General features: G+C 37.4%; 2 protein-coding genes across 5 annotated transcripts in view; one reads left to right on the top strand and one right to left on the bottom strand.

Annotated features, from left to right (window-relative positions):
• Positions 1–326: 326 nt before the first annotated feature.
• LOC119589842 (F-actin-capping protein subunit beta) lies at positions 327–13,133 on the top strand. Of its 4 annotated transcripts, none has more exons than XM_037938435.1 (5): positions 327–470; positions 5,943–6,154; positions 9,055–9,227; positions 9,872–10,071; positions 10,608–13,133. In XM_037938435.1, exons 1-5 carry the CDS (start codon positions 468–470, stop codon positions 10,857–10,859), a joined length of 840 nt encoding a protein of 279 aa, XP_037794363.1. In that variant the 5' UTR covers positions 327–467; the 3' UTR covers positions 10,860–13,133. The 4 variants fall into 4 exon arrangements, with proteins under 4 accessions (XP_037794363.1, XP_037794362.1, XP_037794361.1 ...); XM_037938434.1 differs by having other exon boundaries at positions 360–470; positions 5,940–6,154; XM_037938433.1 differs by lacking the exon at positions 327–470 and adding an exon at positions 497–701.
• A 2,438-nt stretch (positions 13,134–15,571) lies between these two features.
• Positions 15,572–18,160, bottom strand: part of LOC119589802 — a gene marked incomplete in the record, with an annotated part of 9,259 nt that continues 6,670 nt past the window's right edge. Inside the window, 1 exon segment of the mRNA XM_037938367.1 lies at positions 15,572–17,341. Coding sequence (XP_037794295.1) covers positions 16,840–17,341 — 502 coding nt within the window.

The following is an 18,160-nucleotide window of genomic DNA, read 5'->3' as shown; positions in this document are numbered from 1 at the left end:
CAGGTGAGAGGCCTAGGTGCCTGCACGCTCGGCCTCTGTGGGCCTCGTCGCAGCGGACGCTTCCGGCGGCCTCGGCAGGCGGTCCGGCGGGCGGCGGGTCAGCGGCGGCGCGGCGGGCGGCGGGCGCGAGGAAAGGCGGCCGAGGAGGCGAGCGGCTTCTCCTGCGACCAAAACACTCCGGAAGTCGGCGTCACGTGACCTACTCCGGGGTCGCAGCAGCAACTCTGCTTCTGGCCGGCGCAGGGGCGGCGGAAAAATATTTGGGCGGTGCTGGCGGCGGCCTCGTCGGATTTCAGGGCCGTGTAATAGGGCCAGGGCGCGGCGGGGAGGAGGGCGGGATAAAGGGGCGAGCGGCCGCCGGGGTTCAGACGCTCGGCCCACCAGTGACCCACGAAGCCGATAGCAGTTGCCCGACGGTCGAGATAGTCTTATTTTTAGTCGAAATTTACCTGTGATAAGCAAATAGTATGGTAAGTGAGTAGGTTAAGTGGCTCGGTTGTGCCTCCCCGAGCCCTGCGTGAGCACGGGAGGCCCCCAGAGGCCACGGCACGGCCGCGAGAGGGCCCATGACAAGGGGCGCGAGGAGCGAGGGGCGAGAACGCCCATCCGACCGAGGGATTCTCTCCTCGCAGATCCTTCGGCGAGGCCAGGGACTCGCCCAGGACCCTATGGGGCGGCCCAGCGACGTGCCACGCGTGCAGGTGGGGCCAAGGGCCGGGGCGGGGCGGGGGCCGGCGGGGCGCGGGGGCCAAGATAAGGGCTGACTGGAGGCCGAGGGACAGAGCCTCGAGAGCCTCAGGACTATTTGTGAGTCACTCGAGGCGCCGCTCTTGCACGACGTTACGCCAGGGTGAGTGGTTCAGGCCTCCGGCGCCGAAGGCCTTTCCCACCCGCGTTGGCCATATAAAGGGGTAAATCCACGAGCAAGCAGACATAAGCTGGTTGGCCTCATTTCCCCCAGCGTCAGCAGAGGCCAGGCCCCCCACCCCCTCTGTGGCAGGTGTGCCTTCTGCCGCCTGTTCTGCCTCCTCATTCTGCTCGTTTCTGCTGCACCTGAGGCTGGGCCGTGCTGGTCTGCGTGGAAGGCGGCCCTGGGGTGGTGCGCTGCGATTGGACGAGGTTGGAGAAGTTCGTCCCACGTGGGGTTTTGCTCTGGGGTTCTCTTGCAGGTGATGGACAGGTGGCATAGATGCAGCTGCAACGTGTGTTTGGATCTCTAGTGAACACAGTGACTTTGCTCAGAGCCTGGGAAATGTTGGGAGAAACTCGTGACCTCAAAACAGCAGTGCTGTATGAAGTAAATATGGTACAGGTCTGGATGACATATGCTTTCACATTGCGAATGGGATCCGTTTCTCATTACTATATTGCCGGCACTCTTTTCAAATCCACTAGAAACTTGCCGTGAATTGCAATGAAAGGTCAACAATATTAAATTTAAGCTGGTCAGTGTTGAGATGTTGAAGAGATCTCTCCGGCAGAGGTCAATTAAAGTCTGCCACGTGTATTCTGGCAAGACTGAGCTTGAACTGGTTCCTTATTTGACAGTAATGTGCCAGTGTTGTCTGCAAGGTCCAACTTCCCTAAGCTTTAATGTATCACTCTTGTTATTATTTTGTCTGTATGATTCACCCCTTTAGTAGGACGGATTGTGAAGTACATTCAGCGGGAAATATGACTTTGGTAACCGTCCAGATTAGGCTTGCGTGAAATTTCTAAAAAATTTACATATATTGGAACCAAAATGACACTAATTTCGTGGAATTTAGTCTTTTCAAGTGAAGAATGGTGGTGCTGTGAGACGTTGGTAGAGGTGATAGCAGGTGTTCACTCTCCTGAGGCCTTTGTGCTGTAGTGCCCTTATGCCAGAACATATGCTTGAGGGTCATTGGCCTTTGCCAGAGTATGAGGCACGGAGGCCACTGCTTTGTTTGATGTGGGTGCATTTTAGACACTTCCGATAAATTTAGAGTATGTAAAATATCCAGATTTCCTCGAGTATACTATAATGGGTATTTTCACGCTTCAACTTGGCAGAATAGCCTACTATTCCTTCCAAAAGACCAGCTGTAGATTTGGCAATGAGACTTGAATTTCCCTTTTTCTGTTCATCTGCCTTTATCTTTAATATGCCTATTCTTGAACCAAGGGCTGGACCTGCCTCAGTTAACATCCCGTAAATGATGTGGTACCTTTAGCAAAGGCTAACAGGCCCCCACCTCATATGTCGCTAAGATAGAACTTGGTCTGGTTCTTTAATTGATGGCAAATGACCATGGTGATCTATATATAAGTTTTATCTGCTAGAATATGCATGGTGGGAATTTGTTGTCTTTTGCCACAGTGCCAAAGACATGAAGGCCATAGCAAACACCTGAGTCACCGCATGTGTGTATCTTTTATAAGCGAGTGGGCCTTCAGCTTGTGCTGATTGTTTTCTAAAGTCAGTAGTATTGCTTTTTATGTTCTTTAAGAGGATTGGCCCAACCTGTGGATGCTCCTCCTTTAAGATTTTATTTTATTCTTTACTTTTCCATATTGTTTTGTATAGTTTGATACTGCAAAATGTCCTCCATTATTCTTTCTGAAATTTTTGAATGGATTAAAGTTTTGATAAAAGGATAGATTTGAATAGTACCATGCAGACATGAAAAACTAGGATAGTGACCTTAAAGAACACATGAAACAACATTGTTATGCATATGTTAAAAATGATTACAGAAACTATTTAGAGTCTAAAAATCAAATGTGTGGAAATCCAGCAATGCAAGTCTCCGTGCTTCACACACTGGCAAAAGCAAACAAATTTAAACAGTCGTGTATATTCTATCAAGGCAGATTGTGTTGACGTAGCAGTCAATTTATTGTCAAAAAGGAACTAAAAGCTGATATATATATATATATATATATATATATATATATATATATATATATATATATATATATATATATATATATATATATATATATACACATACATGGGGAGTCTGTTGGTATTTACCAGAGAACAAGGCTTGCAGGCTTGACCTACAGTATTGCTTCATGCAGTCCTACTTTACAGTGTTATACATTCATGAGGTAGCCACATTAGCTTTTAAAAGTTAGCCTTTTACATTGTATTGATAGTGTCACCCAAAGCCACTTCATGCTTAACTTGTTTAGAGAACTCTCACAGGGACCATCAAACCAATACGTCTTTCTAATGAGTTTAGAGTCCCCAAAGATTGTACGGCCAGATGTATATGGATGCTTAATCTTTTACCAAACCTGTAACATTTTTGGTGGAATTCCTGCTATCTTACATCAGACGTGATAGTGGTTCATTGTCAAGCAGTTACCTGGGCCTCTGTTTCTTTGGTGCTCCAGCAAAGATAGTGCATTCATTCATGTTTGATTGTGCATTACCAGGGACATCTGCAAGGGCTCCTTTCTCAGAATATATGTGAGTGAGGTTTGTTGGCCTTTGCATGAGCATCAGAAGCACAGATGTAAGGTTTTGTGAACATTTATTCCTTTTTATTTCTACTTATTTTTCTTTATTTTATTTAGCTTTTAATGTGTGTTTCCCCCTCCCTTTCCGTCTTTCTGTCCTTCCTTCCTTCTTTCCTTCCTTCCTTCTTTCTTTTTAAGTAACTCATAGCTATTCTTGAAGTTATCTTTTTATCAATTAAAGTTTATATGTGAATAAACCAGAAAAAAATTGTGGTAAGAAATGAACATCCTTTACTTGAGATGAAGGATTAGATGACAATTATTGAGAGACAGTGACCTAGTACTGATTTAGATATATAATAAGTATAAAATGCAAAATATTCCTTCATTTTTTTAAACAACCCTTTACAAACTGAATAGTTGTATATTTGCAATGCAAAAACAAATCTTAGTAATAGATGATTTGTAGTCATTAGTCACATCACTATGCTCATTGATTTGTATCTATGAAATTAATATTGCAACCTCTGCAGACATGTTGCAGCACCATTCCCTTAAACAACAGTGATCTGACTGTATAAATCTATATTTGTTTGTTTACTTATTTGAATTGTTTATTCTTTTGAAGAGTATTTTTGCCTATGAAAAGGTCTTCTTTGATATGGTCTGTTAGGGGTTGTATAAATCAGAAAAAAGAGTACATACAGTTTTTGATATTCATAGTTTTTTCTACATTTGAAAATATAAAAATAACATATATTTATAGATGTAGATATAGATATAAGATTTACTTTACCAGCCACTATGTCTAACATTAATTTTGTAGACGTAAGTCATAAAGATACCATCAAATTGTAAATTTTAAAGCATAGTATAATCATGAACAAAATTAATCCAATAATCTGTTGCCATGTAGTATGATTTAAAGCACAAGAGACAAAGATGTGGCCTTTATTTAGCTGGGCAAAGGAAGGGAAGGCTTCATGTTAATCAAGGAATAGACAGAATTAGGTCAGTGAATCCAGAGGGCCAGTCCTTTCCAAATTTATTACTCAGAGATGTAGTCAAGGGGGATGAAAGGGGGAGTGATAGTACCCCTTTAACTAGCAGGTCAGATGGAAGGCCTATTCTTTTATGAATAGCAAGGATTTTCTGTTAATTCTGCATCAGTAGGATCATTTGATAAGAAAAGTTTATGTATCTTTTGTTGTATTATCAGTGAGTTGTGCAGGATACAGGAAAAAACAGTTTTTGGAAGTCTGAATGCCGTATATTGTGTTTCATATGCCAGATAACATCCTGTATCACAGACTTCCTGCTGAGTGTAATGCTAAGCCTAATTCATGAAGTATCTTTTTGGCAGAGACCATTCCTCCTGCTTTTTTTTTCACTCTTGTATTTTTAGGATGACTTGTAACATTATTTTGTTCATGTTGAAAAAAAAGGAGTATTAATTTTTTGCCATGTTGGTTCTGTGTTTTAGAAGTGTGAAAGAGAAACAGTATGTGCACTGCTGTTGTGTTCTAGATATTAATTGATTATTTGTTTGAAGATGTCACTTTGCATATGACACTGACAATGATAATATGAACCAGAGGAGATAAGAAAAGTTACTTTCCAGTCATCCATTGTAGTTATCATCTAGGTTCCCTGTGATAAGAATATGGTTGGTAAGACCCCTACCATCTGTTTTCTTCTTCTTCTTAGCTTTGTGTATGGGGGACAGTGCCTTGAGAAATTACTATAAGAAAAAGTATTGAACTAGAGTTACCTTGTGTGAAACTGTAGGAGTATCAAGTATCAAAAAATTACATTGTTCTTATTGGCAATCTGAAAAAGACAAATACTGTTTAATTGCACAGGTGGAACACATGTCTCACTTCAAGAGTAGAGATATTTCGGGAGCATTAAGAAGGTGTTTACATTACACCTGCTCTGTCATGTGCAAAGACAGAGCTCAGTCTGGTTTCTTGTGTAACAATACATTCTCAGAGAAGTCTGTATAGTTCTTGCCAGAGCAAGTGTAGTAGAGGTTTTGCTGGCTTTTACCAGAATACCAAAGATCTAAAGCCAATGCCAAATGGGGGTGGCATGTAGACATTTACCCATAAACTTGTAGTGGGGAATTAGAAATCATTATTTCTTTTTAAGACCATTAATTTCCATTTGAAAAAACATGTGGGACTTGATTTTCCTTTCTCCTTGTATGTTCAGACCTAGATATCATGGTCGGACTACTTGGCTTGGACTGACTTTCATGGCCATGCCCTCTTGTTCTTTTACCCATTCACAGCTACTGTAGGTTAACAAATACATTGATGGCTATACTGCGTGGATTGCATTCACGTGTGTGCGTGGGGGGGGGGGGGATAATTTTATCTTTTCCTATATTTATATTGATATTTATATATGAATGTTTGTATTTCTTTCCAAAGATATCACCACTGAATCACTCATAATGTTTCACTCCTCACTCTTCACTCTCTTTACTATACACTTTTGTCCAGCAGATGGAGCAACAACTGGATTGTGCCCTTGACCTTATGCGTCGGCTGCCCCCTCAGCAAATAGAGCGCAACTTGAGTGACCTCATTGACCTAGTACCATCATTATGCGAAGAGCTCCTCTCATCAGTGGATCAGCCTCTAAAGATTGCTCGAGACAAAAACAGTGGAAAAGATTACCTTCTATGTGACTACAACAGAGACGGGGATTCTTATAGGTAAGTTCCCTGTGTGTGCCTTTGCTGTTTAAAGATCTATGTTTTAGTTTTTTTATCTTGGGTGTTTTTAAGGTGTCTTTACTACATTTTTTCACAGAAGTTTACTTCCAGGAACTTGTATGTATTATTATAACATTACTCTGTAGTTAGAATATTTGTTTCACAAAGTTATTTCAGTAGGCTTGCTTGGTATTTCTGAAGCATTAATATAAAATCAAGTGCATTGAAGGTATATCCATTATAGTAGCTACTTAAAAGGAAATATTATTATTATGACAGCTGGATAGATAAGCAAGATACTTTGTTTTGGAGAACAGCAAAGATCAATCAGTCAGAAATTCCCATTGTTTGTAGTTTGATGTACATCCAACAAATTAAATATATACTCAGTTTCTTACACTCAGACTATAGATTGCAAATTTAATGGACTTGGATTTCTATTTAACATGATATGAATGAACAGTTCCCTGTCATACCTGCCAGGTTTCCCTTTGAAACGTGGCAGTAGATACCATGGCGCTGTCCTTTCAGTGATGAGAGTTGTGTTTCATTTATGCAGTAGGTTAGCAATGGAGTCAAAATAGCTGTTGTTTCAAATTTAATATTGTTAGTGTCAACATCACCTAGTGGTAGCAAGTATAGTCAGTTGTTTTTTGTTAAACTACTCTTACATAGAAAATAAAGAATGGTTATCATAGATATCACTCTTCATTTCTCAGACTCTTATCTCTTTATCAGTTCTAGCCCAGTCTTTGTTAGTTGCCGCGATCAGTAAGTGTGCAGTGATGTACACTTATTTTCCATCAGATAGACAGATGAACTTGGAGCTAAAGTTCTTAACAGTTTTGTAGCCAAGTATGACTTGACTTCTCAGGAAAATTAATGAATTTAAGAACTTTGCTCTAAACTACAAGATCAAATAAACTGTCCCATTTTCCCACAGAAGACATACTAAATGATGTTATAAGAAGGTGTAAACCCATTGGTACTGAGTACGTTTTCTGAATTGTATTTACACACAGATGGCTCCACAAGTGCTTTGTCACTTGAGTCAGTAGGCCTACCTGACCGTGCCTGAGTATCCCATTCCTTTATTTTATTTATTCATTTTTTTTTTATTTATTTATTTTTTTTTTTCTTCTTTCTTTCTTTCTTTCTTTCTTTCTTTCTTTCTTTCTTTCTTTCTTTCTTCCCCCCCTCCAAGTACAATTGTTGTTGTCACTGTTATCATGATTAATTTTGTATTATAATAACTGTATAATATTAGGACTAATGATATTTAAAAAATCAAGAAACAGGGTGATTAGGTGAAATGAGGTAGGCCATCTTTGTGGACTAAGCACTTTTCTGTCCTATTAGATAATTTTATCCCACAGAAAACTGAAAACACAAGAAACAGAAAAGTTAAAGCTTACCCAGAAAATAATTCAGACAAAACTACTTTAGGCTTTAACATGATATGTTCCGTGAAAGAAAGCAAACGTCTCATTAAGCTTAGTTACACATGCAGAGATTTAGTTGCTCTGCGTTGCCGGCACAAGGCTGTATCGGAACAAGAAGCGTGTGTCATTTCTGGTCACGCGTATTCCTGTTGTGTGTTTGTGGTCAGGAAATCTATGAAGTCCATTTGTTGCAAAAAATATGTTCCGTCTTTAATTTTCCTTATTGATTACTAGTAATGAAATTTGTATTCTTACAAGCATGTAGATGAGAATGCATTTGTGTAGGGAAAAGAGAAGACTAAAAACAAGTTATTAATAATTCATAATTGTAATGTTAAACAATGTAACATTATACATACATATCAGATTTATTATTATTATTATTATTATTTATTTTTTCTTTTCTTTTTTCTTTTCTTTTCTTTTCTTTTCTTTTCTTTTCTTTTCTTTTCTTTTCTTTTCTTTTTCTTTCAAACATACAAAATACTAAAGGGAGAATGGTGTTCTTCACTTGTAAAGTACAATCTGTGGATTTTTCTTCTTTTGTGGATGACCATTGAATTCATATTTAATATTTAGCAACATTGTAGCATTCTTTATTTAATATACAAAATAAGACTTCAAAATATGCTCTTCCTCATACTTTGTAATAAGTATTCATTATAGTATTGGCTCTTAAGCTATTAGAAAGAAGGCAAACAGGTGTCACAGTCCGGGGAGAGAGAAAAACATAAGGAAATGATATCTGAATAGAAGTAGGCTGTTTAACTTTAGTGAGATGAGTCAAGACGACGCCATCATCATCGTTGAAGTAGTTACCTTGATGCCAATGCTGAAGAAGTGTTTTAGACTCCTTTGTTGTAGTTCAATTAGCCTCCTAACCCAAAATGATGTAGATTATAGTTGTTGATACTTGTTTAAGTTTCCTAAAAGGCTTAAATGTTGTTAGAGTTTTCAGAAGCAGGTAATCTTTCTGTTTTCTGTTTATTCTTAAGGCATGAATGTCAGTCATAAGGACTGATATGATCCTGCGAGAGAATTTAGCTTTTATTAAAGTAATTTTCAACAAACATTAACTTTCAGGTAATAACTTATAGAATATGAATTATGAAAATAAATTGAGTATGTATATAATACTGGATTTACATGTGTAATGCATAATTGTCTATGAAGTGTTTTAAATTTGTTAATATTATTGACTTTTTTTATAGTATTATCTTCACTGCCATTATTTACTTCATTGCCATTAACTCTCATATTTTGTTTTCTCTAAAGAAAGTGAAATGTAAATCTACAAACTGCTTATATGTAATTGCTTATTTTCTTGGCCTTTCTTTTCTTATGCTTTGATCCTCTTCCTAGTACACTTTTTAAGCAGCCACATAGATACCAAGTTTTCTGAGGATTTTGTGCTAAGCTATTCAGTAAAATCTAGTACAAGAAATGTATGTTTCCTAGGTCACCATGGAGCAATACCTACGACCCACCCCTAGAAGACGGAGCCATGCCCAGCGACCGTTTACGCAAGTTAGAGCTAGATGCCAACCAGGCCTTTGACCAGTACCGAGACATGTACTTTGAGGGAGGAGTATCATCAGTATATCTCTGGGATCTAGACCATGGCTTTGCAGGTAAAGTTGTGCTGTTGTGGCTTAAGAATATTGCTAGGATAAGTCCCCTTTGGTATATAAGTGTTTTATAAGGTACAGTACAAGTATATATAGTGTAATTTGTGAGAGTAGATAGCTTTGCAAAGTTTGTGATACATGAAAAGTTAAACTCTTACTGGAATTTAACTTCAGCAGTTCAGATGAAAGTAAGTTTTGATTTGATGTTCAGTATAACTTTTTTAATCTTGTCATTGGTTCCCCTTATGAAGAAACCACAGAATAGCCCATTGTTTGTCTTTGTTCTGGTCGATATTGGAGATAAGAGGAGGAATCATTGGTGATTACATTTTGGGAGGATATTGTTTTGTACATTCTATTGTAGAATTGAATCTTATGGTTAGAACTTTGAATATAGATATGGCCAAAAAAAAAAAAAAACATAAAATTATAGTATGTCTTTATTTATAATGTTAATGTGAAAAATTTTGTTATAAGTATTACAGATATTGCATGAGAAATAGTGATATTGTATAACTTCAATAGGAATGATAAAAGTTGGAGAACTTTGAATTTTTTTTATTTCAAGATTTATGTTCATATTTGTAAATAAAAAAAACACACCTGTAAAAAAGTGAAAGAAGTATCAGTAAAGTTGAACTTTGCAGGAGTAATCCTTATTAAGAAAGCTGGTGATGGTAGCAAGAAAATAAAAGGCTGTTGGGATAGCATCCATGTAGTGGAGGTTGTAGAGAAGTCAAGCGGTCGCTCGGCACACTACAAGCTCACGTCAACAGCAATGCTTTGGCTGCAAACCAACAAACAAGGATCAGGAACCATGAACCTTGGAGGGTCTCTCACTAGACAGGTGAGACATTACCACACTTTTTTATGAGAAGTAGGAGTTAGAGTAATGCGGAACGTTTAATGAATATGTGGAATGTTATTATGGAAGCAGAATGATATTAGGAGTAAATGAAAGCAGAGCTAGCTGTATTTGTGGAAGAAGGGGGGATTAAGACATGAGTGTCATTGTTAGAGTTTGAGTAAATGCATGGGAGGTATGACTCAGGAGGTAGGTTTATGCATATTTAGGAAATGTGTGTATTTTTAGAAGACTGAATTGGTTTGGATGAAAAGATGAGCAATGGTAAAAGAGAGAAATGTGGATTTTAGAGTCAATATACTTCAGTATCATTAGCTTGATGTAAAATGAGAATGCCTGCAAGAGAACATGTTGATAGAGGTTCGTAGAATAGAATTAGTTTCCAATTTCAAATACACATTATTATAGAAGTCAGTTTCTTCATGTTACATTTTTTGTATTATGCAATGTTGAGAATATGTAGTTCAGATTGGTCTGTTGTAGGTAATGATTAATTCTATGCCTGCATTTTTTCATAGATGGAACAAGATTGCCCAGTGTCAGAATCATCTCCACACATTGCTAACATTGGTCGTATGGTAGAAGACATGGAAAATAAGATCCGGAATACCCTCAATGAAATCTACTTTGGCAAAACCAGGGACATCGTGAATGGCCTCCGCTCAGTCCAACCCCTCCCTGACCAGAAGCAACAGGCTGCTCTCAGGAGTGAGATTGCAGCGGCACTCTTAAGGAGACAAGCGAAAGGGTCCAATAGCGAGAGTAACTAGGACCTCTCCTTCCCCCCTCTAGTTCATGGATCCCTCCCAGGTGAGGGCTCAAATACTGTGAGAATCGGGTTCTGCTACGTGTTAACGGCCTAGTCCTGTCTCCTCGGGCACGAAACACACGCTTTCAGGCCGCATGCGACGGAACCTCTGCTGGGACTGACCTCAGTCAGGCGTTCTCGGTGATATGTTGAATGAAACATCCCAACATAGAACACACTCCCCCAATGATAGAGGACTAGAGTGCCGACAGCTTCCTGAGTCACAGTGCAGGTGATGAACAGACACATGAAACCATATAAAAGTGATTGAAAAGACACTTCACATGTTAAATAAGTGGCCAATGAATATCTGTATGTGACAAGGAAGAGTATTTTCTCTGAAAGTATCATTCCACTGGGTAGGAATGTATATTTCTGGAAGGGAAGGAGCAAGATTAGAAAAAAAAAATGCTTAAGATGCTTGCGATCAGTCTTAGTTTATTTCCAAGAAGAGCATGAAGGTTATGGCTGTATGAAATGCTTAAAATCAATAATATATATCCAGTTCCTGCTTAAAAAGTAGCTCTACGGATAACCTGGCTACTTCCCAGGTGATTTTTTTCCTATTTGTTTAAGTTATAAGGCCAAAGAATAATTTTAACCAAAAAATGGTGACCACACATTTTAGTTCCAAGTTATAAAAGTGTCTAATATTATTATTCCTTTGTTACTAGAAAAAGCATGTTATACATCAATAAAATGAAGGGAAAAAGCAAGCTTGGGTGGTAAAACTGTAGGTGCTTTCTAACAATTCGTAATCCCAGTGCGTACACCTGTCATGATGACGATGGGATCGTCAATAATAAATGGTCCATGTACTGGCTATTTACATACTTGTGAAAAAATAAGGCTCCATTTCTGAAGGCCCATAAACACTTAGGGTATGTTTGTTTGAGGGCATGTGTGGTTAAGTGTCTTTTTTTTTTCACAATTGGTGGGTTTTCCTGTCTTTCGTTTTTCTTTTTTTCTAGGTAGTTTAATTTTCTGCCTCACTTTCTTAATTTCTTACTCTTTCTCACTTTTTATTATTATTTCCTTTTTTTTTTCTCTTTTTTTTTTCCTCTCTCTCTTTCCTTCTCCAAGGCTCTTCTAAAAGAAACGGTTAACTTGGTCTTTGTTTTCAAAAAAAAAAAAAAGAAAAAGAAAAAAAAGTAGAAATATATAAAAAAGAAAAATAAATTATTTAGATTTAAAAGAGTGGATTGAGAAGCATCTAAAGTTGCCGTTGATTTTGGCTGATCCGCGTACTTTTCCCTCAGAGGTGATTTTTTATGTGTGATCTACTGTTTCTACTTTTGTAAGCCTAGTCCTCTTCTGCGGCTGTTAACACCGTGGCCACATCAGTGAATGGTAGAGGGAAGAGTTTCTCACAATCACATATTTGTAGAGTGTTTTATTTGTTCAACATATTATTTATTCTAATACCAAATGCTTTATAATGACAAACCATCTCTACCCTAGAAAAAAAAATTATATATATATATGCCCAGATGATTTGTAATTTGTTGATTTGTCGAGCATAGAATGATTTCAACGGTTTCATACACCGGTTCCCAGACTATCCTCGGGAACACAGGTACTGAGGCACAATAGGAGGATCACATTATCCATCAGCAGTTATTACCAAGTATGACCTGTAATTGTTGAGTCTACAGTACGTGGTTGTGTTGTCATTCACTGATGATGCCACCTACCTAGGGATTGTTAGGTGAGCCCTTGCTTCATATTTGGGGCAATAAGGATCTAGGCAACAAGTGTGTTATGATTTTTTGGCTGGTCAGATTCACCTGCTTTGTTGTAATAATTTTAATCCATATGTGTATCAATTTGGGAGTAAACATTGTTTGATTTGACTTAGATTTACACTTATATTATTCTGAGTGAGCCAGACAAGGATGTTTGTAATTATCACAAAGTGGTGTCTGGTTGCTAGTTAATGCAACTTGAAGTTACCAGACTTATCTAGCAGCTGTGGATCTCTTTTATAAATATTCATTAAATGGAAATCAACTCCAAACAAATATTTAGGTACTCACTCTTGCCTAGACCCTGGCTAAATGATACTGTATTTATTATTACCAGAAGTTCTGTTTAAAGTATATAATATGGAGAACTATTGATCATATCCCCCGTTGTATTTCCTTTAAGGCAATGTGATCGTCTCATTGTTATGCATTTGCCCTGCGTGGCAGACACTATTTTTGATCAAAGAATTGATTATACAAGTATTTGGTAATCTGCTTGTTTTATTGAGTTTTCATCCTCCAATCCTAAATCTCTTATCCACATTTCGAAAAGTAATGCACTTATATTTTAGGTTCTTGTGTATTGTATTAGAAAAAAAAATGTGTAAAAGGTGATGTTTTCATGAGAAATATTTGTATATTTATATAGAATACTTTTGATGCCAGCCAAAGTGGTACCATTCCATTTCTAATTCCCAAACACCCATCTTTATTTGATGAATTTATGAAAATGCTGGACTGTAATTACTGGCTATTCTCTGTTGACTATTTAAAAATATATCATTGTTAATATGGGAGTATAATTTGCCAGCAGTGCCTGTAAATTATGCCTGAGAAAGGATGCAGTTGGTGAACAAGGTGTGAAAAATCAATTCATATTTATTGATGTTGCTGGAAGGTATATTGTGAATCACTGTGACCAGATGAGCAACACATTACTGATACATAAAATACATAGAAATAATACTTGAAACTTTAAATTTTCATAGTTCTGCTTTTCATCATGGAGGGTTACACAGTGCATACAGCATTGCCTTGAGAGAAAACTGGAATACTAATCAAATAAAGACAATCAGTTGATAGCCACATTATATAGTTTGGGATAACTTTGTGATGTGATGGTTTCAGTGTTGATTTCACGCTGCAGTGTTCATAACCATTACAAAATTACATTTCATAAATGTATTGGATATGGTACATGTACTGACATGCGTATGCAGACACAGAGCTATCAAGTAATTTGGTATGACTACTTTTCAAATACTTATTACTGGATTTGTTTTTGCTTTTTTAACATGTGCAGGGGTTAGAATTGAGTCTCTCTTAATAACAGTAAAGTGTAAATTATCTTGTAGTACAATAACCAAAACTTCACTTCAAAACCATAATACACTTCCAGCTACCACATTTAAAGAGAATAATATTTTAGAGGACTATGGCCACATACAATGTGGATTTGAACTTGATTCAGTCTCGTGCTTTCATATTTTCTGTTTTTGTTATCTGTTTCCTGTGCTGTGTCACACCACTCAGCTTTTGGTAATGCACCATGTATGTATAGAAATTTTTGTTTTGAAGTACAGGAATAAAAAGTGCTGTGGTGCTATGGCATATAGCTAAGTATCAGGCCTAAACGTATCAGTATAGCTAAAGCCATAGTGACCTATAATGCTGGGGCCTTACATCTTGTTCATGCTTTTTGACCCAACATAAATGAGATGCTTTAGTCTTGTTTTCCATTGTTTCTGATGTATCACCTGACCTTATTTGTCTTGGTTGCCATGTGATGACCTTGCTCTTCTTTAATGTTCTCAATGTGCCTCCTATATTGTACGGTACAGTGGCTCTTCAATTTCTTGGACTGATTCTGCACAAACCGTGTCTGAGGTATATAGTTTTCCGAGAAATCACAATTGCAATAAAAGATATCATAGCTACTGCTGTCATTGACCCATTTTCTTGGAAATATGGTAAGGAAAAGCCAATAATATTGATAGTCATACTTGACTGACAGGAAACATCTTTACTATTTAAAGTAAGAAAATATAGAAATGTCATCATTAAATTGATGAAAGGAAGTATGGTTAGATAATTTACACTGCTCTTCATTTCTTCATTTGTTTCTAAATGATGTTTTTTCATGGACTCTGTAGCTCTTAAGATAACATTAGTCTTTAAAGTAATTCAGTGTCAATACTATTTTTATACAATACAACCAGAAAAAAATTACCAAGGAGAGGTATGAATATGTTAAAATTCACATACTTGACTCCAGCTTTAAAAGAGACTGGTCTTAGCATTGCTTTCTGAGTTAAATTCATAGTCTATAGAGAATCTGAGAAAATAAAGTGCCACTGTATTTCTCCTGTATGTATTAGGAGTTTGTGAGGGTCTTAGAATTTTGTTTGTGAAAATCGTCGGGAGGAAAGTGACAAAGTACACTTTCTCTATACGTATTTACAATGAAATGATGTGGAATAGGTGAAAAGCTTCCAAAAATTTGTAAACATAAGGGATAGATTTAGATCCTTTAAGACCAAGAAGAGGAAGTCAAGAATAAAGAAATGGCTCCATTGCATATATGTAAGAATGTTTGCTTCAAAAAATATAATTGGTGAGTGAGAGCAATTGTATATCTAAAACAAGTACAAGGCCCTCAAAAATCCAAGGATATATGTATGGGGGGTGAATAATTAGTCAGCAAAAAATCAGTGCAATACTGAAACTGGGGAAGGGTAGAGTAAATAAAATGAGTAGATTTTTTCTTTACAAACAGTAGGAATTGTCAAAACTCAGTCTCTCTCTCTCTCTCTCTCTCTCTCTCTCTCTCTCTCTCTCTCTCTCTCTCTCTCTCTCTCTCTCTCTCTCTCTCTCTCTCTCTCTCTCTCTCTCTCTCTCTCTTAGTATGAGGGGAAAATAATGCCAGTGCTAAAGGTCTGTACAATAACAAGTATATTTTGATTTTTCTTACAGAGTACCAAATTTTCAACATTCTAAAGATGCTTTATATTGTATTGGTGAAAAAAAATCCAATGAAGATTCTACATTTGTGCACTTGAAAGCCTTTATATTACAAATCATCTAAAGAAAATGCTAAAAGTTGATTTCTAGGCACTGATGCTCAAAAGATGTGAACTCATCCTCACAGAGACAACTGCAGCTAAACATTTCCTTTCAAACTTTGTCACTGATTTCATGTCCTATTTAACTATGGGAAACATTCTCTTTGTGCTGGCAAATTTGAGCTTGATGCCATCACAGCAGATACTACACACTAGAAATAAATTTTCCTCAACCATCTGTGAAAAAAGAAAATCTATATAAATTCATATAAACTGTACAACAGCTATTACACTCTACTGTCTGCCATCTGAAGTCAAATGACCATCCGTGTCTAAGTGACCAATGGAAAACATGTGGCAGTGAGCTATTATTGCTTGAGGTCACCCTAGTACATATAATCTACGCTACATCTTCACTAATCTACATACTGTCTTGATATATAAATTCACTGAAATATAACATAACAGCTCTTCGCCATAAATCAGACTCTTGAAAAGGACTCATGGATATACAAATTTAAATAAAGAAAAGCAAATAGGAAAGTACATCGACAGTTTCATTGTACTCCAGCGATATTTACTATACATTTAGATAAAAGCCTAACCACTCTTATTCAGTACTATTCTACTGCTACAATTAACATGGCAGATTAACTCTCATAACTGCATCATTCTGCATAATTATTTGACATTGATTCTATTAAGAAACACTACAGTAGTAAAATTCTATGTTAGGTTGCCTACATTACAGTCTGATCTATTTGTTTTAATTTGGTATAAGGTAAAACTTCTACTACAGCTTACTGGGCTACTGCACATTCATTTTCAATATCACTAAAAATTCATGTATCCCAATATAAGTCTAGAAAGAAATCTTCAAGAATATAAAGAATGATGGACTAATTATTTTGCAAAAAGTAGAATGTACTTATGGTCATACTTATTCACTCTTACACTAAATGTCTACGATATTAATACTTTTTGGCTGAAAATTGCTGGTAACTTGCAGAAGTTCCTTTACCCTGTATGCGGTCACTTAATGGGCCCTTGTGATTACACAAAGAAGCTATTAGTTATTCGTTATTATTTGTGACAAAATAACATTCTAGTTCACACCCATACATTCACTAGCAAATTAATCAAGATCAAAGAACTCTGCACTTGACTGGCTCTCCTTTCCCAGGCCACTTTCCCTGTTGGCTGCCTTGCCCTCTTCGTGCTGCCTCTCTCTCGCACCGCCAGCGTTGTCCACGTCCGCGTCACCATTTTTCACTTTACTTTTCGTCCAAGATTCTTGCTTTGACGACTGACTCTTTCTGTTCATCCCCCTTTGTATTTCCTCGACCTGAGACCCATCCAAGAGATCTGAGTCCTCGCTCGTGCCGTCCTTTGGGTTGGAGGAAGTCACTTTTAGCTTCGGGAGTTTGTAGGAGGATCTCGGGTTGAGGTCGTCGTCGTCAAGAAGGTCACAGGTATCCAGGTAGGTTCTCGTGTAGTGGTGGAGGGGACGGTAAGGATAGCATGAGAATCGGCAAGGTCGGTACTTGTACAAGTAGCTATATGGCCGATAGAGTCTGTACCGCACGCATGTAGAACAATAGCATCTGTATGGCGATCTGTATGAGTACCGGTAATACCTGAAAAAAACATAAAGAAAAAAACGTCACAAACGAAGATCTGAATACTATTTTGCAATGTAATAAATATCTCTTGCTCTTTTAAATACAACTATTTTCATCATCTACATAACATGGCACCGAGTACATTATCTCACGATGAAATAACACTTATAAAGATTAAATGACTAAAACAGCCATGTGCATATTAAACTACTGCATCTACCTAACGAATACGTTCTAACTCGGCATGTGCTAAAATCAGGCTAAGACCATTACAGCGATCTTATGTATTTACATCTCTACCAGACAGAATGCCAGTAATGAAAAAAAAAAGAAAAAAAAAAGATGACACACAAAATGAGCAAGGGAAACTCAACACATGCCAGACACGTCATGTCCCTTACTGGCACAAAATGAGAAAACACCAAATTGCATAACAAGAGAAAAAATATATGCAAGGGCACATACACTAGGTGAAATCTGAAGTGCATGGTGAGTTTCAATAAAAAATATATAAATAAAAAAATGAATAAATAAAAAATAAAGTACTGATACAACCAGGAGAGAATAATGGTGTATGATTAATGATAATAGTAAGGTCTATGCCATTGTACTTATTAGAGGCTGGGAATAGATGCACATGACAGAAAATTTAAGGGAAAGGTAGAAAAGAAAGTGCTGGGAGCAGGTGGGTAGTTAAGTAACCTTTAGAGTAAATATGCATCCATTCATGTAAATTTGTGTGCGTATGTAAATGTATACATAAACAGACAGGCAGACACAGACAGACACACACACAAGAAAGAATGAGAGAGAAGAGGAGGGAAGAAGGAGGGA

This window comes from Penaeus monodon, chromosome 26 (assembly GCF_015228065.2).
Source record: "Penaeus monodon isolate SGIC_2016 chromosome 26, NSTDA_Pmon_1, whole genome shotgun sequence".
Taxonomy (NCBI): Eukaryota; Metazoa; Arthropoda; class Malacostraca; order Decapoda; family Penaeidae; genus Penaeus; species Penaeus monodon.
This window is presented reverse-complemented; position numbering and strand designations above follow the sequence as displayed.